The 27008-nt window shown below is 42.3% G+C and overlaps 1 protein-coding gene across 2 annotated transcripts in view; it reads right to left on the bottom strand.

Moving 5' to 3' along the window:
• Positions 1-23388, bottom strand: part of cwc15 (CWC15 spliceosome associated protein homolog) — a 102503-nt gene extending 79115 nt beyond the window's left edge. For both annotated transcript variants that reach the window (XM_060825951.1, XM_060825952.1), the window contains exons 1-2: positions 23276-23388; positions 9652-9793 (exon numbers count right to left, since the gene is read on the bottom strand). In XM_060825951.1, the coding sequence (XP_060681934.1) occupies positions 9652-9782 (131 nt within the window). In that variant the 5' untranslated portion in view covers positions 9783-9793; positions 23276-23388. The remainder of the gene's footprint in view (positions 1-9651; positions 9794-23275) is intronic.
• Between the last annotated feature and the right edge of the window lie 3620 nt (positions 23389-27008).

The raw sequence follows: 27008 nt of genomic DNA, 5'->3' as shown, positions 1-27008 counted from the left end.
AGGCACTCCAAATAGTTGTAGGCTCCTGTGATGATGCTACTCCTTTAACAAAGTTATGTTGTCCTTGGGTTTTGCCAGGAAGTTGTAAAAACACAGAACACAGGTTGCGAAAAGTCTGAACTTGAAAGGGTTTTAGGTCCAATTTGATTATAGCTAAACATACTGCCTGAGGCAAAAGGCTGTTAAGATAAAAAAAACCGGCACAATGAAAGGGAAATGACCAGTTCTCCCAGCTCAACTTTTCTCTGGTCTGGTCAGGCAATTGGGAAGCTGCTAGACCCAAACAAGCAGGTTCATGCTGATCCCCCTCTCTTTCTGACTTCTGTCCTGTAAGAAACTGTGTTTGATTTTTACCTTTTGTGCCAAGGGGTGTTTAAGGGGATTGTTGCAAGTTTCTGTTGAGCTTTCGGATATATTAAGCTATTCTGTATTCTGTTCTCTCTTGTTTTTGTTTCATTCAGTAATCTTGTAAATAAATTGTTTTGTTTATAACTAAGGGGTTTGATCAGTTGCATCTCTCCTGGAATTTCCGTGTTGCATTGCTTAAAATATCAAGCAAAGTTAGGGTCTGGGTTACTTTCTTGAAATGTTTTGAGGGGATCTGGCCTGGTCCATAATAGACTGGGGGCTCTTTGTTCTGTAGTTCTGATTTGGGATTAGGATTGTTGGACTCAAAGGCAGCAAGTGATAGGTGTTAGTATTTTTTGTTCTGGGTTCAGTTGGTCTAAATAGTGCTTGGGATAGCAATGGCTCTTTCAGTCACCAAGAGTTTTCTGGGGGTGAAAAACGTACTTTGGGGGTTTTGCAAAAGGTCATTAAGGCCAAGCTGCTGGAATTAGAAGACATCCTGGAGCTGGAGCTGCCTCCTTCCATGAGGAAAGGAAAGGAAAGCAATAGCTCAGCATTTACATTTGATGGCGATGCCTTCAGAATCTTTAGAGATGGCTAATATTCAATTGAAAATGATGTAGCTTGATTTATAGGCAAAACACAAGGAATGGGCAATAGAAATGAAACAGTTTGAATTATGATTACAAGCAGAGGAAAGAGAAAAAGAATGAATCGTTTTAGCAGAACAGAAACAGAAAAAGGAGAGACAGAGAGAGAAGTGAGGGAGGTGAGGGTGGAGGAAGGGAGAGAGGGAGAGAGTGAGGAATGAAAGAAAGAGAGGGTGTTTGAAATTCAGAAATTGGCATTTAGACAAGAGTTCAAAAATTTGCTTTCTGAAGTAGTGAGAAGTCATGTGGAAGAGAAGAGTAAAAACAGCAAGATTGGTAACTGAAATGGCTGATGATTATGAGTTGGTCCCTAAATCAAAATTTGGCTTCCAAAATCAATCTCAATCCATGAGGAATAGAAATTGGGGAAAAGAGAAATCCTCACCCGGAAAGGGAAAAGTAGATCTTGGTGAAGATCAGAAGGAAAACTTACGACAGGGTAAAAAGGAAACCCTTGAAGGGGAAAGAGAAGTTTAGAAGCTTTCACTGCAATAAAGTAGGCCAATTAAATCACAGTGTTGGTGGGTTAAGAAAAGCACTGGGATGCCACATGTAGGAAAACAGAAGAAACCACGGAATTTTGTTGGAGTGGTAACAGAAAGCACAGTGGAGGCTAGGAAGCTGCACCAGAGTGTTCCAGCTGGTCGGAGGTTGGTTAAGGAGGAAGTAGCTGAAAATGTGTTGCTGGTTAAAGCACAGCAGGTTAGGCAGCATCCAAGGAACAGGAAATTCGACATTTCGGGCCAGAGCCCTTCATCAGGAAGGCTCTGGCCTGAAACGTCGAATTTCCTGTTCCTTGGATGCTGCCTAACCTGCTGTGCTTTAACCAGCAACACATTTTCAGCTCTGATCTCCAGCATCTGCAGACCTCACCTTTTACTGAGGAAGTGCCAGATCTTCTTAAACCATATATCTGCGAAGGTAAAGTTTATTTCCATAGGCCAAGAGCAGCAGATACAGAGGTTACAATACTAAGAGATACAGGATCCACTCAATCTGTGAAGTTGCAAGATGAAAAAGGTATGTGCTTCTGAAGGACTACTGTCAGAGAAGGTACGAGTTACAGGAATTCACACTGAGACAAAGAAGCATTCAGTTATGGAAAGTGAAGTTAAGAGTGTCTAGTGAAGAGTGGAGAAGTTGTGGTGGGAGTACTGAACAAACACTCAGCTCCAGGAATACAATTTGTCCTTACTAATAATGTAGCCGGTTCCCAGGTAGAAGTGCTGCCTAATTGAGAAAGTCTATAGCCTTAAAACTATTCTTTAAAACATTTAGACTAAAATGTAATGCTGAATTATAGAACTCATTTGCTGCACTAGAAAATAGAGAGGCAAGAAGGCTCAGAAAAAGGGGGGAACTCAAGGAATGCTGAAGATAGGGACAGCTGTGCTCCCCAAGTGATAACAACAGGATGGCCTAAAGCAATTAAGAACATTTGCCTTAGCATCAGTGAATCTGTGTGAACAGGACACCAAGTGATAATATTCACAGCTGTTTCCTTGTGAAATTAATGACAGTGTGTGATTCTGACCTAGAAACGAAGCTTGGTACAATCAAATTGTAATTAACGATCAGATCCTGTCAATTACAATGGATTCTTATTACCCCTTGCAAGTGGGGCAGACACAGAGAAAAACATCTCTGCTGTTACAAGACCCTGACTTTGAGAGTTCAAAAGGATACCAGAGAGACCATTTTAGTGCTGAGGCTGTTGGAGCCAGTAAAAAATTAACTGTTAGTGCTTATCTGCTATGGATTGAACTTAATTGCATTTTGGGTCTTTATGATGATATTGAGTAGCCTTTACCGGTTATTAAATACAAACTTTGTAAAAGGTAATATTGATGAGGTTTTAACTTAGTTGCTGTTCTTGCAGACCACTTTACAGACCTTGCAGACTGCCCCACTGCCAATTCTAACTAATCAGATCTTATGTCTTATTTGAATTTGAATCACAACCCTTAAAAGAAAGCATGTTTAATTTGAAGACTAATGAGTCTGTTCAAATGCAACTCAGCCTCAAGTACAGAATGATTCAGTGCTTAAAAAGCAGGAGTCTGCCCCTAACTGAGGAATTATACTAAACCTAACATTGAAGAGATTCTGGCACAAATGTCAGGAAGCCATTTTATGATCAAAAGTTTGCCCTCCTTGCTAAGAAGCCATTTTGTAAAACAATTATATCTTACATGTGAGCTGTACCTTAAGAACTCTCCAGTTAGCTCAGGCTGGTACCTCTTTATGATAGGAGTTTATCTCACTCGCAGGTGCCTAACTTGGTTGGGTATGTTTTTCCCACCTGATGAATGGCTTAGGGCCTGTAGGAGTGATTAATCAAGCATACACAGACCTGTCAATGACCTTTTCTGCCTTACGAATTATTGTCTTTCACTGTTATCCGTCTAATTAAGTGCATTCAATGTTTTTGTAAACTCTTGTATAAAGGAAGCTATTTTGTATCAGTACATCAGAGTAGTCTGCTGGGGCACTTGAAGAGCTGGTACCCTACTCTCCTAGGTTATTATAACCTAGCTAGTTTAGCTTATAGGTATCAGTGTTGTGTTGTAACTGTGATGCCATTAGTGAATAAAGGGGATAACTAGAACTAAACTGCAAGAGGTTTTTATTCAAGACTTCCAAAGAGTACAATCTCCGGGATGAACAGGTCCGAGTCCACAAGGGATTCCCTAGGTTGTCTCAAATCTCTACTTTAACACACTGTGATTGAAACGCTAGTGGAAACTCGGGCAACTGAACTATTGCCGGGCAAATATCCTGGGATTTTCCTGACTACATTGTAATGAGGTCACAAAGTCACCAGTTGAAACAGGGCAGATCCAAGAGTACAGATAAGAAAGTTGAAGTGGCAGAGATCTTGTTTGATCAAATGGTTGATACAAACCAGTAGCAGATAGATGACTAAGTAGACATCCTTAGCTCAGATAAATTAACTGAGTTAAAACAGAAAGATTAAAATTTAAAGAAATTGTATCAAAAGCCATACCATAGAAAAAGAATCCGAATGTTATTATCTTAAATAAAAATCTTAATGAGAAAATGGAGACCATCACATATTCAGGCATATGAGAAATGGGCAGACTTTCATCAAGTTGTATTGCCAGTAAGTTACAGATAGGAGGTGTTGCGAGTGGTGCATTAGCTACCACTAGGGGGGCATTTAGGAGTGAGAAAAACTCAAGCTGATATACAAAAAACATTTTTATTGGGCTGGAGTGCACAAGAATGTAGTTACATTTTGCTAGATATATCATGCATGTCAGGTATTTGGAAAACCACAGGCAGTAATAAAACCCGCATCTTTAATACCTATTCTGCATTTGAGGAACCATTTTCAAGAGCCTTAATTGATTGCTTAGGTTGCCTACCTCAAACAAAAAGTGGGAATCAGTATTTATTAACAATAATGGATGTGTCCACTAGATTTCCAGAGGTTATTCCTTTGCACAATATCACAGGTATTGTATTCTAGTATTGTAGAGGAATTATGCAAATGTTTCAGTATATATGGACTACTCACGGAGAAACAATCAGATCAAGGGTCAAACTTCACGTCAAAATTAATCAAGGAAGTTATGGACAGCTTAGAAATAAAACAATGCAAATCTACTGTGCACCATCCAGAGTCGCAGGGAGCACTAGAAAGGTGGCATCAGTCATTAAAGACCCCATTGAAGACATATAGTTAAAAATATCCAGATGATTGAGGTAAGGGAATTCCATTTTTGCGATCAGAGATGCTCCAAATAAATCGACCAAATTCAGTCCATTTGAACTGGTTTTTAGGCATGAACTGAGAGGACGGCCAAAATTGATTAAGGAAAAGTTGGTAAGTCAGAATTCAGAGAGCACATTTTTAGACACTGTGCCAAATTTTAGGAAATGATTAGGTGAGCAGGGAGTTGGCTAGATAGCATTTAAAAGTATCACAGCATATAATGAAGCAAACAATAAAGTAAAAAGTTGCAAATTTTCTACGGGGCATAAGGTGTTAGTGTTACTTCCAATGATAAGTGAACCTTTAAAAGCAAGGTTTACTGGACCTTATCAAGTTTGTGTGGACCTTTGTGTGGAACCACAGGAGATGAGGCAGATACTAAATGAGTATTTTGCATCAGTATTTACTGTGGAAAAGGACATGGAAGATATAGACTGTAGGGAAATAGATGGTGACATCTTGAAAAATGTCCATATTACAGAAAAGGAAGGGTTGGATGTCTTGAAATGCAAAAAAATGGATAATTCTCCAGGACCTGATCAGGTGTACCCTAGACCTCTGTGGGAAGCTAGGGAAGTGATTGTTGGGCCTCTTACTGAGATATTTGTGTCATCAATAGTCACAGATGAGGTGCCAGCAGACTGGAGGTTGGCTAACGTGGTGCCCACTGTTTAAGAAATGAGCTAATAGGGAACTATAGACCAGTGAGCCTGACATTGGTGGTGGGAATCCTGAGGGACAGGATATATATGTATTTGGAAAGGCAAGGGCTCATTAGGGATAGTCAACATGGCTTTGTGTATGGGAAATCATGTCTCACAAACTTGACTGAGTTTTTTAAAGAAATAACAAAGAGGATTAAGGGCAGAGCGGTAGATGGACCTCAGTAAGGTGTTCGACAAGGTTCCCCATGGGAGACTGTTGAGCAAGGTTAGATCGCATGGAATACAGGGAGAACTTGCCATTTGAATACAGAACTGCCTTAAAGGTAGAAGACAGAGGGTGGTGGTGGAGGGTTGTTTTTCAGACTGGAGGCCTGTGACCAGTCGAGTGCCACAAGGATCGGTGCTGGGTCCACTACTTTTTTTTATCATTTATATAAATGATTTGGATGTGAGGATAAGAGGTATAGTTAATAAGTTTGCAGATGACACCAAAATTGGAGGTGTAGTGGACAGCAAAGAAGATTACCTCAGATTACAATGGGATCTTGATCAGATGGGCCAACAGGCTAAGAAGTGGCAGATGTAGTTTAATTTAGATAAATGTGAGGTGCTCCATTTTGGGAAAGCAAATCTTAGCAGAACTTACACACTTAATGGGAGTCCCAGAGAGTGTTGCTGAACAAAGAGACCTTGCAGTGCGGGTTCATAGTTCCTTGAAAGTGGAGTTTCAGGTAGATAGGATAGTGAAGAAAGTATTTGGTATGCTTTCCTTTATTGGTCAGAGTAGTGAGTACAGGGGTTTGGAGGTCACGTTGCGGCTGAACAGGTCATTGGTGAGGCCGCTGTTGGAATATATTGAGTGGAATTCTGGTCTCCTTCCTGTTGGAAAGATGTTGTGAAACTTGAAAGCGTTCAGAAAAGTTTTTTTTATGATTAGTTACAGTGTGGAAACAGGCCCTTCAGCCCAACAAGTCCACACCGACTCTCTGAAGAGCAACCCACCCATACCCCTACATTTACCCCTTCACTTAACACTACGGGTAATTTAGCACCTAACCTGCACATTTTTGGACTGTGGGAAGAAACCGAGCACCCGGAGGAAACCCACGCAAACACGGGGAGAATGTGCAAATTCCACACAGACAACTGCCTGAGGCAGGAATTGAACCCAGGTCTCTGGCGCTGTGAGGCAGCAGTGCTAACCACTGTGCCACCGTGACGCTCAAAATGTTGCCAGGGTTGGAGGATTTGAGCTACAGGGACATGCTGAATAGGCTATGGCTGTTTTCCCTGGAGCGTCGGAACCTGAGGGGTGACCTTATAGAAGTTTATAAAATCATGAAGGGCATGGATAAGACAAGTAGAAAAAAGTCTTTTCCCTGGGTGGGGGAGTCCAGAACTAGAGGGCATAGGTTTAGGGTGAGAGGCGAAAGATATAAAAGAGACGTAAGGGGCAACTTTTTCACACACAGGGTGATATGTGTATGGAATGAGCTGCCAGAAGAAGTGGTAGAGGCTAGTACAATTGCAACATTTAAAAGGCATTTGGATGGGTATATAAATAGGAAAGATTTGGAGGAATATGGGCCAGGTTCTGGCAGGTGGGACTAGATTGGGTTGGGATATCTGGTCAGCATGGACGAGTTGGACCGAAGGGTCTGTTTCCATGCTGTACATCTCTATGACTCTAAGTTGAAAGGAAATTGAGTAAGGTGAACTATTTGGTAAGGACTCCAGACAAAAAAAAAATCTCAGAGTGTGTCATGTGAATATGCTCAAAAAGTATTTTTGACAGGAAAGGAAAGCAAGAGGAAGATGTGTTACTGGTTACGACACAGAGGGAAGAAACAAGTTCAGAGGATTCCTTAAATTAAAATAAACAATGAGAAAGTTGTCAAAAATTGGGATAAATTATTGAGTTACCTTCCAGAGGAAAATCAAAATTATCGCAAAGACTTATTACTATCCCATGGATAATCAGCTGGGAAGTACTAACCTAATTATTAATGATGGAGATACAGGAGATGCTGTTCCGATTAAGCAACATCCTTAGAGGCATAACCCTCTAAAGTTGGCAAAGGTTCAAGAGGACATTGAATGCATGCTCCAAGAAGACACAATTGAAGTGAGTTACCATGTCTGGAGCTCATCCATAACAATGGTGCCAAAACCACATGGTACCTAATAGTTGTGTGTGGACTATTGCAAAGTCAATTCAGTTACAAGAGGTGATGCATATCCGATTCAAGTGTTGAAAAGGTGGAACAAGCAACTTATATTTCTAAGTCGGACTTGCTCAGAGGATACTGGTAGTACCTTTGTCAGAAAGAACCAAGGTTGGCTTGCTAACACCGAATCCACTGTATCGGTTTAAAGTAATGCCATTTGGCATGAAAAATGTGCCAACCACATTTCAGAGACTAACCAATAAGGTAATTGCCAGATTATGCAACTATGTTATATTTTTTGATGACCTGGTGATTTTACGTCATACATGGAAGGAACATTTGCAATATTTATCAGACTTGGTCGATCGAGTTTGGAAGGCTGGTTTGGGGATAAACTTGGCCAAAAGTGAATTTGCCAAAGCCCAAGACACCTTCCTGGGCCATGTTATTTGCCATGAACAAATGACCTCACAGGATGCAAAAACAAAGATAATTGGGGAGTTTCCCATACCATTGACAAGAAAAAAGTAATGTTATGGTTCCTGGGATTGAAAGGATTTTATTGAAAATACATTCCATATTTTAGCAGTGTGGCTGCTCCACTCACCAAATTGTTAAGGAAAGGCAAGAAGTTTCAGTGGACAGCGGACTGTCAGAAGGCATTTGACAGCCTGAAATCTGTGTTAACCACTAACCCAGTATTAGCCACATCTAATTACGTGAAGCCATTTAAGGCAAATAGCTGCAAGTGCTGTGCATGCGATGAAAAGATAGAAAGACCTATCAGGTAATTCTCCAAGGAACTGAACATTCGTCAGCAGAAATATTCGACAGTTGAGGAGACTTTAGTTGGGGGTTGGCGTTACAACATTTCAATATTCATATTACTAGTAGCATATCTGAGACAATCACTTACACTAACCATAACCCATTGAAGTTTGTAGAGAAATCAAAGGAAAAAATGCCAGTCTGTTTAGATGGAGCATTCTGTTACAGCCAATCAATTTAAAATTGTGTACGCGGCAGGACGAGAAAACGTGATTGTTGACGCATTATTGAGATTGAATGAGAAACAGAGGTGTTTGGTGGCAGGAACAAAACAGACTGAAATAGAGTTCAGTAGTTCATGATTGCATGTTTATAGCACATGTAATGCATGTGCGTTCTATACAGTACTAACAGTTTAAAATTAAGGGATTTTAAAATGAAGCCATTTTTGGACATTGATGGTTCATGTTTTGTTAAGGGAAGGGGGTGTGATGATGCTGCATCTTGAACAAGGTTATGTTGTTCTTGATTTTGTTTTTCAGAAGATCATAAAATCATAGGTTCGAAAAAGAAATCTGGGCTTGGATGGGTTTTATGTCCAATTTGATTATAGCTAACAGATACTGCCTCAGAAAATAGGCTTGTAAGTTTTAAAAAAAACACTGCTACAATGAAAGGGAAGTAGCCAGTTCTCCCAGCTCAGCTTTTGTCTGGTCTGATCTATCTATTCATTGAAGGCAGTCAGGCAATGGGGAAGCTGTTGGACCCAGAGAAGCAGGTCCATGCTGATCCTCCTCCTCTCTCTGGCTTCTCTCTTGTATGAATCTAGATTTGATTTTACTTTTTGTGCCAAAGGGTGTTTAATAAGATTGTTACAAGTATTTGGAACAGCATCATTAAGTTGGGATGATCTGTTGGGTTTTCGGATTGGTTAATTTATTCATATTCTGTTCTCTTATGTTTGTGTTTCATTCGGTAATCTTGCAAATCAACTTTGTTTTGTTTATAACTAAGGGATTGATCAGCTGCATCTCTCCTGGAATATCCGCATTACATCTATTTAAAATAACTAGCAAAGTTAGGTATACTGTCTTGAAATGTTTTGAGGTGATCTAGCCTGGTCCATAGTAGTTCCATCTCCGAACACAACCAAAGGGAGCAAATTTTCCATTTCTATCCTATCAAATTATTTTACAACTTTAAGTACTCAACCTTTTTAAAAAAAATCTGATAAGTTACCAGAAATGGAAACAGCACTTCATTCAAACTGTACAACTTTCCACACTCCTTAAAACAAAATAATATATTCTAACCTGTATTTGATTTTAGTATGTGAAGGAAGGTCCCGACTTGAATACTGTTTTGAAAGTTGACTGAGATCTCCTTCACCTTTTCCCTTTCCTCCTCTAGCTGGTTCAAACGTCGGTCGGGCAGCAGTAGTCATTTTCAAGTTGACTAGATAAAAGATCATCAAGAAAGCAATTACATGAACAGGAAAAAGGGCAGTTGCATTGCTGTGCTTATCCAGCTGAAAGAAACAAGATAACCAATATTTGCATTTTCAAAACTTACAGACACATTTCTAAATAAACTGGAACTTCTTGTTCCAATACAGATACACAGGTAAAATTAAACAGTTACAGTAGTCCATTTCAATTGCCAAAGTATTTTTATCAAATGTATTATTGATTACATTTACAAATTTAACTGACTTGAATTCCTCATTTGCTTCTTATACAGAAGGGCGTAGGTTTACGGTGAGAGAGGAATGATTAAAGAAGGACCTGAGGGGTAACTTGTTCACAGAGGTTGGTGTATGGAATGAGCTCACAGGAAGTGAAGGAGGTGACTATAGTTACAACATTTAAAAGACATCTAGATGGTCACATGAATAGGAAGGGTAAGAGCAATATGGGCCAAACGCTGGCACATGGGACTAGGTCTGGTCGGTACTAATAAGTCGGACCAAAGGTCTATTTTCTTGGTGTCTAACTCAATGATCCCTTTATCCCTACTTTCTGCCTTGTGTCAGTCAGCCAATCCTCTATCCATGTCAGCAACTTGCCCCTAACACCAAGGGCTTTTACTTCGCAGTTTCCTGTGTGACACTTTCTGGAAATCCAAACTGATCTGGAAGATTTGAGATATAAAGAAAGGTTAGATAGGCTGGGACTTTTTCACTGGAGCATAGGAGATTGAGAGTCAACTTGATAGAGATATAGGTGGAGTTAATGGTAGCTCTTTTTTCTTTGGAGGATTTCAAGACTAAGGGGCAAATTTTTAAGGTGAGAGGAGAGAGATTTTAAAAAGAAATAGGGGCAATTTTTTTACACAGAGGGTAGTTTGCATCTGGAATGAACTTCCTGAGCAAGTGATGGATGTGGGTACAATTACAACATTTAAAAGACGTTTGGATAGGTATCTGAATAGGAAAGGTTTAGATGGATTTGGGCCAGGAGCAAGCAGTTTGACTAGTTTAGTTTGGGATTATGTTCAGCATGGACTGGTTGGACCGAAGGGTCTGTTTCCATGCTGCGTGACTACGTCCACTGGCTGTCCTACAGCATAGAAACAGATCCTTCGGTCCAACCAGTCCATGCTCATAACCTTCTCAAAGAATTCTAACAGATTTATCAGGCAAATTGTTTCACAAATAGCTGGTATATTTGTTATTTTCCACTTAAAAGGGCAGGCAAGTCATTCCCAACAACAGCACCTAACTACATTCCCTTAACATTAAATGACATTACTATCGTCAAATACCCTACCATCAAGATAAGGGCTGATGGAGTTTGGGGTAATATATTTACTACGAATCATTGCTTTTGTTCATTTACCATTGAATGGGGAAGAACAGGGCTGTTTCAAGACAGCAGGATTATTTTTACAATGCTTTTTCACAGGAAATGATAGTTAACTGTTCTCGAGATTTTCCATTTTTAACCATTACAGTCCTTTGATTAAAAATAGAAACTGCTGCAGAAAATTAGCAGCTCTGGCAACACCTGTACAGAGAAAGCAGAGTCAGACTCTTCATATGAACAGACCTCAAATGCTAACTTTACTTTCTGTCCAAAGATGCTGCCAACCTGCTGGATTTCTCCACCAATTTCTATTTTTGTTTCAGATTTCCAGCAACTGCAGTTCTTGGCTTTGTTTTACAGTTCATATGGACACCCACAATGCTGTCAGTGTTCCAAGATTTCAACTTTAAGTAATGGGGTCCAGCAAGGGTTAGTGTTGCCACTTCAGTTAGTTAAAATCTATATGATTGATATAGTTGAAGGACATTATAATATTTCCAAGTTTACTAACAATGAAGTAGGACATTTAAACTGTGGAATAGGATGCAAGAGGAGTCAGATGAGTTCAGTAAACAGGTAATAAAACTGACAGATACAGTTAATGCAAGCGTTGGGAAATTGGGGTCCTCAAAAAGTGAATTTTGTAGCATTGCCTCTCTTGTTCTTATTTAATTGTTGTTACTGGTGTATTGACTTTGTAAGCATGGAGGGCAAGAGGCTGATGAGTCCAACTTTCCAAATCGTCATCATGTTAAAAAATGTCTCAATCAAGTAGAAAAGAATGAGAGAGAATGGAGATACGGATCGAAGTGTTGAGGATTAGATAGGGGAGTCAGCAGGGAGCTTATAACCCAAATGAAGTTTTCAAGCTCACAAGCTAACGGCCGTTCTGACCTATACCAATCCCCCAGGGAGGGAGGGAATATGCTCTCTCCAATATAGTGGTGTGGGAGACCATATTATTCATTATGAAGCCTCTCCACCCACACTCCAGAAAGGTGCACCACAAATCCTGACAGGATTCAATACACAGGGGTTCCTTGTCATTGATTGAAATATAGATGGGATCTGAGTAACCACTGCAACAGAAAAGGGATCAGGCAGAAATCTACAAACAGAAGACACTTGTGACTAATATTTTGAAAAAGAGGCTAGGTGACTTTGAACTTTCTGGAACAGTGCAATGCCCAGATTTACCAACTGGTGCTGGAACACTGTTGACCTTTCTGACTCAGCTCTCTAGCAGGGATAATCCAAGAAATTTCCCCCCCAGACCGCGATTTCCCCCCAAACGTGATAGACGATGCTCTCCACCGCACCCACTTCCTCCACTTCCCGCTCCCCGCCCTTCAGCCCTGCCCCTCCAATCGCCACCAGGACAGAACCCCACTGGTCCTCACCTACCACCCCACCAACCTCCACATACATCATATCATCCGTTGTTATTTCTGCCACCGCCAAATAAACCCCACCACCAGGGATATATTTCCTTCCCCTCCCCTATCAGCGTTCTGAAAAGACCACTCCCTCCGTGACTCCCTCATCAGGTCCACACCCCCCACCAACCCAACATCCACTCCCGGTACCTTCCCCGGCAACCGCAAGTAATGCAAAACTTGCGCCCACACCTCCCCCCCTTAATTCCCTCCAAGGCCCCAAGGGATACTTCCATATCCACCACAAATTCACCTGTACCTCCACATACATCATTTACTGCATCCGCTGCACCCGATGTGGCCTCCTCTATATTGGGGAGACAGGCCGCCTACTTGCGAACGCTTCAAAGAACACCTCTGGGACACCCGGACCAACCAACCCAACCACCCCATGGCTCAACACTTCAACTCCCCCTCCCACTCCACCAAGGACATGCAGGTCCTTGGACTCCTCCATCGCCAGACCACAGCAACACGACAGCTGGAGGAAGAGCACCTCATTTTCCGCCTAGGAACCCTCCAACCACAAGGGATGAACTCAGATTTCTCCAGTTTCCTCATTTACCCTCCCCCCACCTTGTCTCTGTCCCAACCCTCGAACTCAGCACCACCTTCCTAACCTGCAATCTTCTTCCTGACCTCTCCGCATCCACCTCCATTCACCTTAACCTTCTTCTACCTATCGCACTTCCAACGCTCCTCCCCACCTTTTATCTTAGCCTGCTTGGCATACTCTCCTCATTCCTGAAGAAGGGCCCATGCCCGAAACGTCAATTCCCCTTGGATGCTGCCTGACCTGCTGCACTTTTCCAGCAACACATTTTAAGCCATAATCCAGGAAATTACAGGCCTGTGAGTCTCACATCAGACATATATTGAAAAGAATCTCAGAGACAAGATCTAAACGCATTTAGAAGCAATGGACGTATTAGTGACAGATAGCATGGTTTTGTGCGGGGAGGTCATGCCTCACTAACTTGACTGGGACTTTTGACAAAGATGATTGGTGAAGGAAAAGCAGTTGTTGTTGTCTATATGGGCTTCAGTAAACACTCTGAAAAGGTCCTCATGGCAGACTGGTACAAAAAGTGAAGTCACATGGTATTAGAACTGAGCTGGAAAGATGAATACTGAACTGGCTTAGACATAGGAGAGAGAGTAGCAGTGGAAGGATGCTTTTTGGAATGAGGTCTGTGACTAGTGATGTTCCAATGGTTATCAGTGCTGGGACCTCTGCTGTTAGTAACCTACATAAATAATTTGGAGGAAAATGTAGCCAGTCTAATTATACATTTGTGGACAATACTAAGATTGGTGGAGTTGCGAATAGTGAGGAGGATTGTCAGAGGATACAGCAGGATATAGATCAGTTGGAAACATGGGCAGAAAACCGGCAGATGGAGTTTATTCCAGACAAACGTGAGGTGATGCATTTTGGAAGGTCAAGACAGATGGAAATTATACAGCGAATGGCAGAACCCTTAGGAGTCGAGAGTGTAGTGCTGGAAAAGCACAACAGGTCATGCAGCATGCAAAAAACAGGAGAATCGATGTTTCGAGCATAATCCCTTCATCAGGAATAGCAAGAGAATCAATGTTTCAGGCATAAACCCTTCATCAGGAAATCTTTGGGAGTATTGGTATGCAGGTCCACAGATCACTGAAGGTGGCAGAGCAGCTAAATAAAGTAGCAAAAAAGGCCAATGGCACACTTACATTCACTGGAAGGGGCATTCAGTAAAAAAATAGACAAGTTATGCTGTAGTTTTATAGAACTTTAGTAGGCTACACTTTGAATATTGCATACAGTTCTGGTCATCACACTACCAGAAGGATGTGGATGCTTCAAAGATGGTACAGAAAAGGTTTACAAGTGGCGCTGGATGATCCGCTCAAAGTGATGGACTTATGAAAAATGGACAACAACTGAGGAATGCTTGAGACAAGCCTTGACCAAAAGTGGTTACGCTCTTGATTCTGGAATAAGCATGCTGCAGAATCCAGAAAGGCTACAGCTAAAGACAGACAGTATGCAAATTATCCAGCAGCTGCAGAAAGTACAATACACACTTGAATGGAATTGACCTGAGTGCCACCCTCAGAAATTCGGAAACATTGAGCCATTTACCAAATACGGGGGCACCTCATGCCCTTATTTGGAGAGGGTTAACTGACCTATGTGTGCCGAACGCCTCCAGGAACGGATGCTCATGCACCACCCAACCATCGACATATCACCGTCTGGTTGGGTCCGATTGATCTAGGTTATAAGACATCGAAGACCCTCCCAAAAGGATGTGAAGACTTCCAAGTATAAAAATCACCCCAACAGCACCCTCAGGTGAGACCAACCACTGTGAAGAGTAGGTAGCCCTGAGACCCGCATGAGAAGACGACCAGACAATCATCACCATGTGCTCAAGGTCAAGATCCAGTGTGGTGGTATATGATCATCCAGAGTTACGTTAGAGCGCGAGATAGTTGATTAGATTTATAATGTATTGTATTTTGTTATTATAATATTGTGTTAAACAAATGAATATTATTGTTTCTTACTAGTAAGTAACAAACTGTGACAACTCGCAGTATCATTGTTTGATATGAGAGTTAAAGTACACTGTGTGGGATGTGCAACAAACTTGGAGTCCAGATGGGACCTCGACTGTCATTCCGAATACAAAACCCGTGGGACCTATTATTCCTTGAGATTTTGCCTAAGCTGGTTAAGAGGACAGCTGTCCCATGTGAAGTCCAGGCATTCAAGCAAAGCAAAGCGAACAAAGGTTCAAAATGAACTGTTTTTTTACAAGATAAATCCTGATCATGCAAATGACTGTTTCCTTTGTGTGTGTGTGTGGGATAGGTGAGGTAAAACACCAAAATTCAGTAGAGATTCAGTAGAATTAGGACTGGAACATAGAGAAAGCCGATCCACCATTAAACCCCATAGTTAATAGAGACTGGCAGAAAAAGGTGCCAGAGTGGAAGATTCTCTCATGGGAGAAGGCAGGCTAAGGCAATACATCAGTAAGATAAAGTGGCCCAAATGGGCAGAACGCTTTTTGTAATGATGAAATGGGACCAGGATCCTTAGGACAAAATTTCGGGATGATTTTTAGGAAAATTCAAGGGAAGCGAGCTTCCAAGCTTGAAAAGGTCACAGCAATAATGTGCTGTCTGGGACAATTGTTAGGGACAATGCAGGAATTGAAAACAGTCTGTAAAGAATTAGAGGATGCAAAATGAGAAATCATGGAGTTAAAAGTGAAAAACGCAGCTCAAGACCAAAGAAATCAAGCAAATCTACTACACGTGGGCAAACCCAATGTGAGAAAGCATACCAAGATACCCAGCACACAAAATAGGTCACTGAGAAGGAAGTGCAGAAATTGAGAAATACATGTGCAGATTTACAAGCAACAGTAAAGGTAATGCACCAGGCAGATAGGGAGAAGTAACCGGCAGCCTCAGCCCACACTAAATGCCTGCATGAAATTGAGAAATTAAAAGCCCAACTCTCAATCCACAACAGAATACTTCCCCATGTGTGCATATGGGGAAGTTAAAGAGGAATGAGAAGGACAAGAATGGGTGTGGGATAAGCTCAGGGAAGGCGCGTAGCAGTATGCCACGTGCATGGAATATCGGAGTTCGCCCCCACCCTTCCCAGAGGAGTCAACTCCTTCAGCGCTCCTGGGGACACCCCCTATCACAATGAACCAGGTTACACTGAAAGATAAATTGGGGACACCAATGTCCCAGTCGTAACATACACCAGTCTGTTAACGGTGCCACAAATTAGCAGAAATAACTAAGAAGATTCCAAACTTTGAGCGGCTGATCCATTTGTGTTCTTTGAAAGGATCAAGCAATGAAAGGTTTTACATGGATTGGGTGAAAGAAAGGAGGTAAAACCCATTGTTATTTACCCGAGCCAGTCAGAGCAGTCTGCAATTCCAGCCCTGCTAAATGGAGGGGAAGAAAGCCGACACAAAAAAGGTGATCCTAAAGGCAATTGGGTACAATAAAGGAGACCCCATAGACGGATTAAACAAGTATAGGGGGAAAAAAAACACCTAACTGCCTTTGCAGTCACTTGTGGATGTACTTTTCAGGAGTCCACAGAGATTTAAACAGGGCTCAGTTATCCGAAGCTGACTCAACTAAGTGGGCAAGGATGTTAATTTCCCATGCCACTGAAGTGAGCAGGAAGGCATGTGTAAACTTCGATGCCACAGAGTCAAGCCACAATGTGGCATGGGTTCTCAGGAGAATGTTCCAGGTGTGAGACAAAGAAGCCCATAGACTATACAAGAGTAAAACAGAGAAAGGAGGGAAATTGATTTTCTTTCGTAACCTCCAACCAGTGACCAGGGTCCAGTAAGGAGGAATGAAGGAATTGGGGGGCAACCTCTTATCAAAGGAACCCAGTTCTACCTTACACAGCCACGAGGAGAGATAGAGGGGCACAGTGCTCCCACTGTGGTGCACACGACACTATGCGCAGAAATGTAGAGTCCATGCACGGCTGCACTTGCAGCCATAGGGACCACCGGACTGAGGGAAGTCACCAGTTCCCATTAGAGGGCCCAATTCAGCAGGCTCTGGTCCATGCCGTGGACAGGAGCTGACCCATATACCTTTTACTCTCAATTGATTTAATGGAAGACTCTCTTAACAGATTAGAACAACTCAGTCGTGACTAATAGCATGAATATGTTACACATTCTCAACAGTCTAGATGTGACAGAACTCCCAATAGACAAAAAAACCCAAGTTCTTATGACTCAAGACCCTCGATGGCATTTTCACAATATGGATATGTGACAATAATAAAAGATTAGTACACACCAGAGAAAAGTAGACTGAACCAGACCATCGAATAGTAATGTCCAACATTCAAGGCGTTACCACTAGAGGGAATAACAGGACACGGACAATGGGGACCGGGAGGATAGAATATAGCCATACCAGCAGGGATCAAGGATTTATGACAGACCGATGAGTCTTTGTTGGATGTCTATTTAATATGCTAACGCATTAATCCAGGTGATGAAACAGGTCCTGACAGCCACCCAAGGCAAGGTGCAACTGTTTCTGACGGTCTGAACTCATATGCAATTCACATGTGTCTGCAGTTCCAGTGGGACCAACTCTTATTCCTGTACATGCCGATGGGATTAACCAGATAACAATTCTTTGGCTTTCCTAGCATTGTTCATTGAATATAACCTCCATATCAGTTTCTGCCTCCTGGTCACAACAGCAGTCTCATCTTCATCTTCATTGGTCATAGTGAACACCTCATTTCTGTCTTTTCAGACTACTCCACAGCTCCACAGTCATACCATTGAAAACTACAAACTCCTATCACTAGAAACTGAGGTTGGAACTTACCAGGTATCTAAGCCTGAATGAACATTTGATATGGGGTTCCTATTCTTTAACAAAAAAAAGTGGGGGAGGGTTGTGTGTAAGCACTACACCTGTTCTAAACTATTCAGATATTGGCCAAAGGTAACAGCAAAGCCAACTTTGATATATCCCCAGGACAACCATGACCACTTGGAACATAATCAAGATCTATTTCATTGGGATCATCATCATCACCAGAAACTACACACAAGAAACACAAGACCATGATATACATAGCCAAGGTACTTATGGGTTGGCCCACCAGACACAGGCAAATGTGAGGATAGTGCGTTATAGACACACGCCAATAAAAGTATAGTGTTTAGATGTGACGACCAGCATACAAGAAAACAAATGGGAGTTCAGATGATTGTTACCTAAGCATAAAATCCACAGGTGATTGGTGGGGATTCTCAAAGAATGAGTGCCCTGAGTTAGGATGCTTAGCAAACGGCCCAGAAAAGAGATTGGAACTTGGGCAGTGGTGCTCTGGGAGAATTTCTGGGACTGGGGCTCGACTATACAAATCTATCCCTGGGTTCGGTTTGTGTTGTTAATCCAGGTTACCCTGGTATACCTCATCATCCTCATTGTCAACTTTGCCTGGTGGAAAAGCGAACCATCACAAAGACTAAACCTGGAGACCTCACTGAATTCAGTGTCTCCATGAGTTTCTTAAATGCTATAGCGACATTGTAAATTTGATTTAGCCTAGTTAATATTTGTTTATCATGCTGCTTGTGTAAGATGTTCAATCCTATTGTTTGTATAAAATATTCTCTGGATTATTAGTTCATTTGTATTCAGCAATCCTTACCTGATCACTGTTCGCTCCAGTTTTCTAACATTTCATTGATTGTTTTGTTATGAATTTTTTTAAATTTGTTTGTTTTCTCCAATGTCTTATTTATTTTAATCTACCACATTTGCTTAATTAGCTGTTAAGTCCGAATTTTGACATTCCATTTAGATATAGTTTGATGATGTTTGCTTGATCTTAGTTAAATGTGGTTTTCACATGTGCTAACTGTAAGAACTTAGCTCTTTAATTCCATGCTGTGCTTTCGCACAGAAACTGGTCTATGATCCATCAAGCTTCACGTTCAGGATCAAGAGGAGGGACTACAGTCAGATAGGCAGCTTAAAATGATGGATTCTTGAAAAATGGACAGGACAGGATGACCTCGATTATCTGAATGACAAAGACAGGGAGTATTTTGTTTGGATAATCGAATGCTCAGATAACACTGTTTAGCCAAGCACCGGGTCTTCAAAATCATTTTCGGATAATCGAGGCTGTATTGTAAATGAGGCATACTAAAAAACTGAGACAAATCTTGACCAAAGGTGACTATGCTCAAAGACTCTGGAATAAACATGCTGCAGAACCCAAACAGGCTGCAGGTGCAGACAGACAGTACACAAATGACCCAGCAGCTGCAGACGATACAATACACACTTGAATTGAAATTAAATAGAATCACCCAAATGTCATCCCCAGACAATTGGAACATCAAATTGTTTACCAGACACAAGAGTACCTCACACCCTTGTTTGAAAAGGGCTCCCTGACCTACATATGCTAACACCTCCAGGAACGGATGCTCAAGGACTACCTTACCACTGGTATGTCACCCACCTGGTTGGGTCCAACTGATCAGGGCTCGAATTGATCTATTGGCAGATATTGAAGACCCTCCCAAAAGGCTGTGAAGACTTCTAAGTATATAAGAATTCCTGCAACACCACCCTCAGGGGCAGTAACTCAAAACCAACCACTATGAAGAGAAGACACCCCGAGGACTAGCAGGAGAAGACAACCAGATGATCATCGCCACATAGATCAAGGCCAAGATCTATTGTATATGATATTGGTATATGATCATCATATGACCCACAAAAATTTCGCACCTTCATCGCCACTCCCTCCCCACCAGACCCTGGAGGAAGAACGCCTCATCATCCGCCTCAGACACTTCAACCCCAGGGCATCACTGTGGACTTCAACAGTTTCCTCATTTCCCCTTTCCCCACCTCACCTCAGTTCCAAACTTCTAGCTCAGCACTGTCCCCATGACTTGTCTTACCTGCCTATCTTCTTTTCCACCTATCCATTCCACCCTCCCCCCCCCGACCTATCACTTGCATTCCCTCCCCCACTCACCTATTGTACTCTATGCTACTTTCTCCCCACCCCCACCCTCCTCTCACTTACTCCTCTACCTGTATTTCTGATGAAGGGCTTTTGCCCGAAATGTCGGTTTTACTGCTCCTCGGATGCTGCCTGAACTGCTGTGCTCTTCCAGCACCAGTAATCCAGAATCCTGTCTGGTCAAGATCCTTTTGTAATGTGAGGTAGCCCTCTTCACTGTCCACTGCACCTCCAATTTTGATGTCATCTGCAAACTTACTAACTGTACCTCTTATGCTCGCATCCAAATCATTTATGTAAATGACAAAAAGTAGAGGACCCAGCAACCGATCCTTGTGGCACTCCATTGATCACAGATCTCCAGTCTGAAAAACAACCCTCACCACCACCCTCTGTCTTCTACCTTTGAGCCAGTTCTGTATCCAAATGGCTAGCTCTCTCTGTATTCCATGAGATCTAACCTTGCTAATTAGTCTCCCATGGGGAACCTTGTCGAATGCCTTACTGAAGTCCATATGGATCACATCTCCTGCTCTGCCCTCATCAATCCTCATTGTTACGTCCTCAAAAAATTCAATCAAGTTTGTGAGACATGCTTCCGCACACACAAAGTCATGTTGACTATGCCTAATCAGTCTTTGCCTTTCCAAACACATTCCTAAAGAAGTGCTCATGCCCGAAACGTCGATTTCACATGTTAGCCAGGTAATGAAATGTCTGGATATCAAACCTACAGCTCAGCAAGCAAACCTACATCCTAAACCTCAACCTGAGCTACAAACCTTCACAAATGTTGCAAATACCTTTGTGTACATAGCATAAGCAGCTAGTGGTAGACTTCATGATTCTACAACCAACAAATTAGATCCAAACTCTGCAATCTTGCCAAATCTAGTTGTGAATGGTGGTGGACAATTAAACGACTCACTGGAGGAAGAGCCTCCACAAATATCTCTACCTTCAATAAAGGGGCAGCCCAGCAGATCAGAGCAAAAAATAAGCCTGAAACATTTGCATTCATCTTCAGCCAAAGACGCTGAAGGACGTACACCATGGCCTCTTCCTGAATGCTGGCCTTCAGTCAAATCAATTGTGCTATCAAGTAACAGCTATCAAGAGTTTTTCCAAATGCATTAAGGACAAAAGGGTAACTAGGGAGAGAATAGGGCCCCTCAAAGATCAGCAAGGCAGCCTTTGTGTGGAGCCACAGAAAATGGGGGAGATACTAAATTCAAATTTTGCATCAATATTTTCTGTGGAAAGGGATATGGAAGATATAGACTGTAGGGAAATAGATGGTGACATCTTGCAAAATGTCCCTATTACAGAGGAGGAAGTGCTGGATGTCTTGAAACGCGTAAAAGTGGATAAATCCCCAGGACCTGATCAGGAGTACCCTAGAACTCTGTGGGAAGCTAGAGAAGTGATTGCTGGGCCTCTTGCTGAGATATTTGTATCATTGATAGGCACAGGTGAGATGCCGGAAGACTGGAGGTTGGCTAGCGTGGTGCCACTGTTTAAGAAGGGCGGTAAGGACAAGCCAGGGAACTATAGACCAGTGAGCCTGACCTCGGTGGTGGGCAAGTTGTTGGAGGGAATCCTGAGGGACAGGATGTACATGTGTTTGGAAAAGAGAAAGTGAGGACTGCAGATGCTGGACATCAGAGCTGAAAATGTGTTGCTGGAAAAGCACAGCAAGTCAGGCAGCATCCAAGGAGCAGGAGAATCGACATTTCAGGCATAAGCACTTCATGGAATCCTAGTAGCACACAAACCTACCAACACTCTCAAACAAAAACTAACAAACTTAAAAGACCCAGTAGAACCCATGGACAAAACCAATGTTATCTACAAAATCCATGCAAGGACTGCCACAAACACTACGTAGGGCAAACAGGAAGAAAGTTAGCCACCAGAATACACAAACACCAGCTAGCCACAAAAAGACATGACCCTCTCTCCCTCGTAGCTCTACACATGGATGAAAAAAAACACCATTTTGACTGGACAACACACCTATTCTGGGACAGGCTAAGCAAAGACATGCCAGAGAATTCCTAGAGGCCTGGCACTCCAGCCACAATGCCATAAACAAAGACATAGATCTAGATACCATCTATCAACCCCTCAGAAAACGAAGAGGGAATGACATCACCACAAACCCCAGGAACCCCATGCAGGACAAACATATAAATAGAAAACAGGCGACAACAGCCTCACTTCACTTGGAGGTCGCCACTGATGATGTTACCTAGTCAGGTAATCAAACGTCTGGCTATCAAACCTACAGCTCAACAAGCAAACCTACATCCTACACAAAGGTAATCCAGAGTTACAGTTTAACCAGGTTGTTGCCTCAATTTTAGGCATGTCTAGTGCTGAGTATGCAACCTTTCCGCAAAATTTTCCTTTTCAAATTTTTATCCAATTCCCTTCTAAAAGCTACTCTCAAATCCTTTTCAGGAATTATTTCAAAATCATAATATTTCACTACACAAAACATATTTTTTGATTTCACAGGAAGCTCAGTGGTCAGCACTGCTGCATCACAGCACCATGTACCTGGGTTCGATTCCAACCTCAGGCGACTATTTTTGTGGAGTCTGCACATTCTCCGTATATTGTGTAGGTTCCTCCGGGTGCTCCAGCTTTTTTTTCCCCGACAAGTTTTCAGATGTGCAAGTTAACTGGATTGATCGTGCTAAATTGTCCATAGTGCCTAGGGGTATGCAAGCTAGGTGCATTAACCATTGGAAACACAGGATCACAAGGATACCGTAGAGCAATAAGTCTGGGTGGGATGCTCTTTGGAGGATCGGTGTAGAGTCGATGGGCCAAATGGCCTGTATTCACACTGTAGGGATTCTACGATCTGATCTGTACATAGGCTAACTTCTATTTTCTCCACGTGCCCTCAAAAAAATTCTAAAAGGAATAGTTGATCCTCTTGGCGCCTCCCCTTACATGCACCTATCCTGTCTCTTGGCTGCGACCCAAACCAACCTGCAACGCCATTCCCTCTAACCTCCTATCCGGTCCGGGAACCCACACTCTCGCTCCTACTAATGTTGTCCTTCAAGCACCTCGAACTGAATTTAAAACTTCAACAACGGCTGAACTTCATACTAACCTTATAGGAATAGCAGGTTATTGAATTCACCCGCAGATTGTCTCTCGCCCCTGTTACCCAAGAGACCGGCGGCCGCTCGTTACAATACTAAACCAATGGCAGCGAATGTTCTCGCGTTCGGATATCCCACAATGCAGCAGAGTATAGTGGCCCAAGTGGAAACTAGAAGAAACGCATTCTCGCCGTTTTGAATTTTATTCATCATTTAGACACTGAACGGAGGTCTGTTCCGGTCTCGTTTCTAAAGGCAAAGGAAGCTCCCCCTTCTGCAATCCCATGATAAATCGACTCTAGATATTAGTGACAGTCCAAGCATTTTTTTTTCCAAAATGTAAGTTAACCATCAATAAAAACAAAATGATACCTTCTCGGGATTTAAAAAAAATGATGTTTTCATCATTGTCTTCGATATTTCGAAGGCATCTTATATGCAGTATTCTGCTGGGTACACCAATGGACTATGTCCTTTCTCTAAGTAAAAAATGAGGTCTGCAGATGCTGGAGATCACAGCTGCAAATGTGTTGCTGGTCAAAGCACATCCTGATGAAGGGCTTATGCTCGAAACGTCGAATTCTCTATTCCTGAGATGCTGCCTGGCCTGCTGTGCTTTGACCAGCAACACATTTGCAGCTATGTCCTTTCTCTGCAGGGTATCTGGCAAGGTCTGGTCTGTGGTGGTGAGCCAGGTAGAGTGCTCTTAGCCAGAGCTCCCAGCTTGACACACCTTGACCATCAGCACTAATAGACGGCCTCACCACCTAGACGTTCTGCCTTTTGGCAGTGACCGATGCAGGAAATCAGGTATTACCTTGGTAAGGCAGTCAGAGACAGCAAGAGGAATTTTACTTTATCCATGGAAAATGTAATGAAAAGAATTGTACACGTGGTTTTTTCTGAAAAAAAAATCACAAGGCTCAGTGTGGGCTATCAGGGGAGGTGGGTGTCCGTTAAGTAAGATATGCCTGTACAAACAGTTACAAGCATCGGTTTCCTGGTTCTGCAAAAACAAACAAAAAGGACCACCATCAAGAGGTCATAAAGCTTGGTATAAAAGGAAATATTGCTTTGGCAAGCATGGAAACAGATGGCAGTGAAGAAGGATAAATATCAATAAGACCACAGAGGGCGTTCTGGGCCAGTTGTTTTCTGTAAGAAACAAAGCTCACTCACTTCAATAATTTCAGTCAAACGGCCTTGTGAGGCCAGAGATAATCATTTTGTCATGGACAAGGCTGGATGAGTTCAGAGATAAACAGCTGAGTTTAGATTAGAAACAGATGTAAACAGGGGAGGAGCAATGAGAGGAGGGAAGAGAAACAAATTACATAAATATTGTGTACTCATTAAACTCGGTGTGTGTGTGCCTGCCTTGTGGACATCACACCTCTTGCAAGAGCGTAATAAACGATACTACTGATTCAGATCTTGTCACGGACTGAAATTATTGAAGTGAGTGAGCTTCATTTCTCACAGAAACTGGCCCAGATGGCTGTGCACTCAGATCCCTGTGCGGACCAGCTGATGGTAGTATTCACAGACATCTTGGACCCCTCCTTACTACAATCTGAAGTTCCCACCTGTTTCAAGAAGACCACCATCATCTCGATACCGAAGATAAATCATGCAGCATGCCTCAATTATTGCCCTCCTGGCTCTGAGCTCCATATTATGAAATGCTTTGAGAGGTTAGTCATGGCTCACATCAACTCCAGACTACCAAATTGCCTTGATCCTTTGTCATTTGCTAACAGACGGCAATGTTTAGATCGATTCAGGGAGGAGTTGTCTCAGTCATTGCCCAGGAACAACTGAAAGGAAGGCAAGCTTTAGCGGAGCGGCCATTTTCAGAAGGACAGATTTGTGGTTGAACTGCTGCTGGAGGCTAAGCTGTAGGCTTATATGAATACCAGGCATCTGTGAGGAGGGTGAGCAGTAGGGAGGTAAGGCATGTCAGTGGAGTTACTAAGTGCGTACAAGACAATTTTCTGATTCAGTATGTGAATGTACCTACTCTTGGGAAACAAGGCAGGACAGTGACTGAGGTGGCAGTGGGGGAGCACTTTGGGGCCAGCGACCATAATTCTATTTGTTTTAAAATAGTGCTGGAAAAGGATAGACCAGATCTAAAAGCTGAAGTTCTAAATTGGAGAAAGGCCAATTTGATGGTCTTACGCAAGAACTTTTGAAAGCTGATTGGAGGTAGATATTCACAGGTAAAGGGATGGCTGGAAAATGGGAAGCCTTCAGAAATGAGATAACAAGAATCCAGTTAGGATTCCTGTCAAGGTGAAAGAAAAGGCTGGTAAGTATAGGGAATGCTGGATGACTAAAGAAATTGAGGGTTTGGTTAAGAAAAAGAAGGAAGCATATGTTAGGTATAGACAGGATAGATCGAGTGAATCCTTAGAAAGTATAAAGGAAGTAGGAGTATACTTAAGAGGGAAATCACAGGGCAAAAAGGGTACATGAGATAGCTTTGGCAAATAGAATTAAGAAGAATCCAGAGGGTTTTTACAAATATGCTAAGGAAATCTCTCGTCCACAAATATCTCTATCTTCAATAAAAGGGCAGCCCAGCAGATCAGAGCAAAAAATAAGGCTGAAACATTTGCATTCATCTTCAGTCAAAGACGCTGAAGGACATACATCATGGCCTCTTCCTGAGGTACCTAGCATCATGAATGCTGGCCTTCAGTCAAATCAATTCACTCTCTGTGCTATCAAGTAACAGCTATCAAGAGTTTTTCCAAATGCATTTAGGACAAAAGGGTAACTGGGGAAAGAATAGGGCCCCTCAAAGATCAGTAAGGTGGCCTTTGTGTGGGGCAGTAGAAAATGGGGAAGATACTAAATTAAAATTTTGCATCAGTATTTACTGTGGAAAAGGATATGGAAGATATAGACTGTAGGGAAATAGATGGTGATATCTTGCAAAATGTCCATATTACAGAGGAGGAAGTGCTGGATGTCTTGAAAGGGATAAAGATGGATAAATCCCCAGGACCTGATCAGGTGTACCTGAGAACTCTGTGGGAAGCCAGAGAAGTGATTGCTGGGTCTCTTGCTGAGATATTTGTATCACCAATAGTGAGGTGCCGGAAGACTGGAGGTTGGCAAACATGGTGCCAGAGGAAGTGGTGGCGGCTTGTACAATTGCAACATTTAAGAGGCATTTGGATGAGTATATGAATAGGAAGGGTTTGGAGGGATATGGGCCGGGTGCTGGCAGGTGGGACTAGATTGGGTTGGGATATCTGGTCGGCATGGACAGGTTGGACTGAAGGGTCTGTTTCCATGCTGTACATCTCTATGACTCTACTCCAGCTGCTGAAGACATGAGGTTAAAGGAGAGGTAGAAGGGCGTTTAACTGTGAAATCAAAGGCAGCAGGTAAGAGAAGAGTGTTTTTTCTTCTCTCATTTTCTCTTTGCTTTGCTACTGTTGGTAGCTTAAGACTTAAGTCATGGCAAAAGATCCCAGACCTGTGTCATGCTCCTCATGTGCGATGTGGGAATTCAGGGATCCCTATGATGTCCCTGACTCCTTCACGTGCAGAAAGTGTCTCCAGCTGCAGTTCTTGTCTGACCACTTGACAGAGGACAAAGGAATTGAGGATAGCATATTCAGAAAGTTGGTCACATCACAGATAAAATTTACTGAGGAAGGCAGGGAATGGGTGACCAACAGACAAGAGGAGTAGAAAGGTAGTGCAGGGGTCCAAAACAGCCAAACA

The sequence above is a fragment of the Hemiscyllium ocellatum genome, chromosome 6 (assembly GCF_020745735.1).
Source record: "Hemiscyllium ocellatum isolate sHemOce1 chromosome 6, sHemOce1.pat.X.cur, whole genome shotgun sequence".
In the NCBI taxonomy this organism is placed as follows: domain Eukaryota; kingdom Metazoa; phylum Chordata; class Chondrichthyes; order Orectolobiformes; family Hemiscylliidae; genus Hemiscyllium; species Hemiscyllium ocellatum.
Note: the sequence above shows the minus strand (reverse complement) of the source record. Positions and strands in the feature narration are given on the sequence as shown.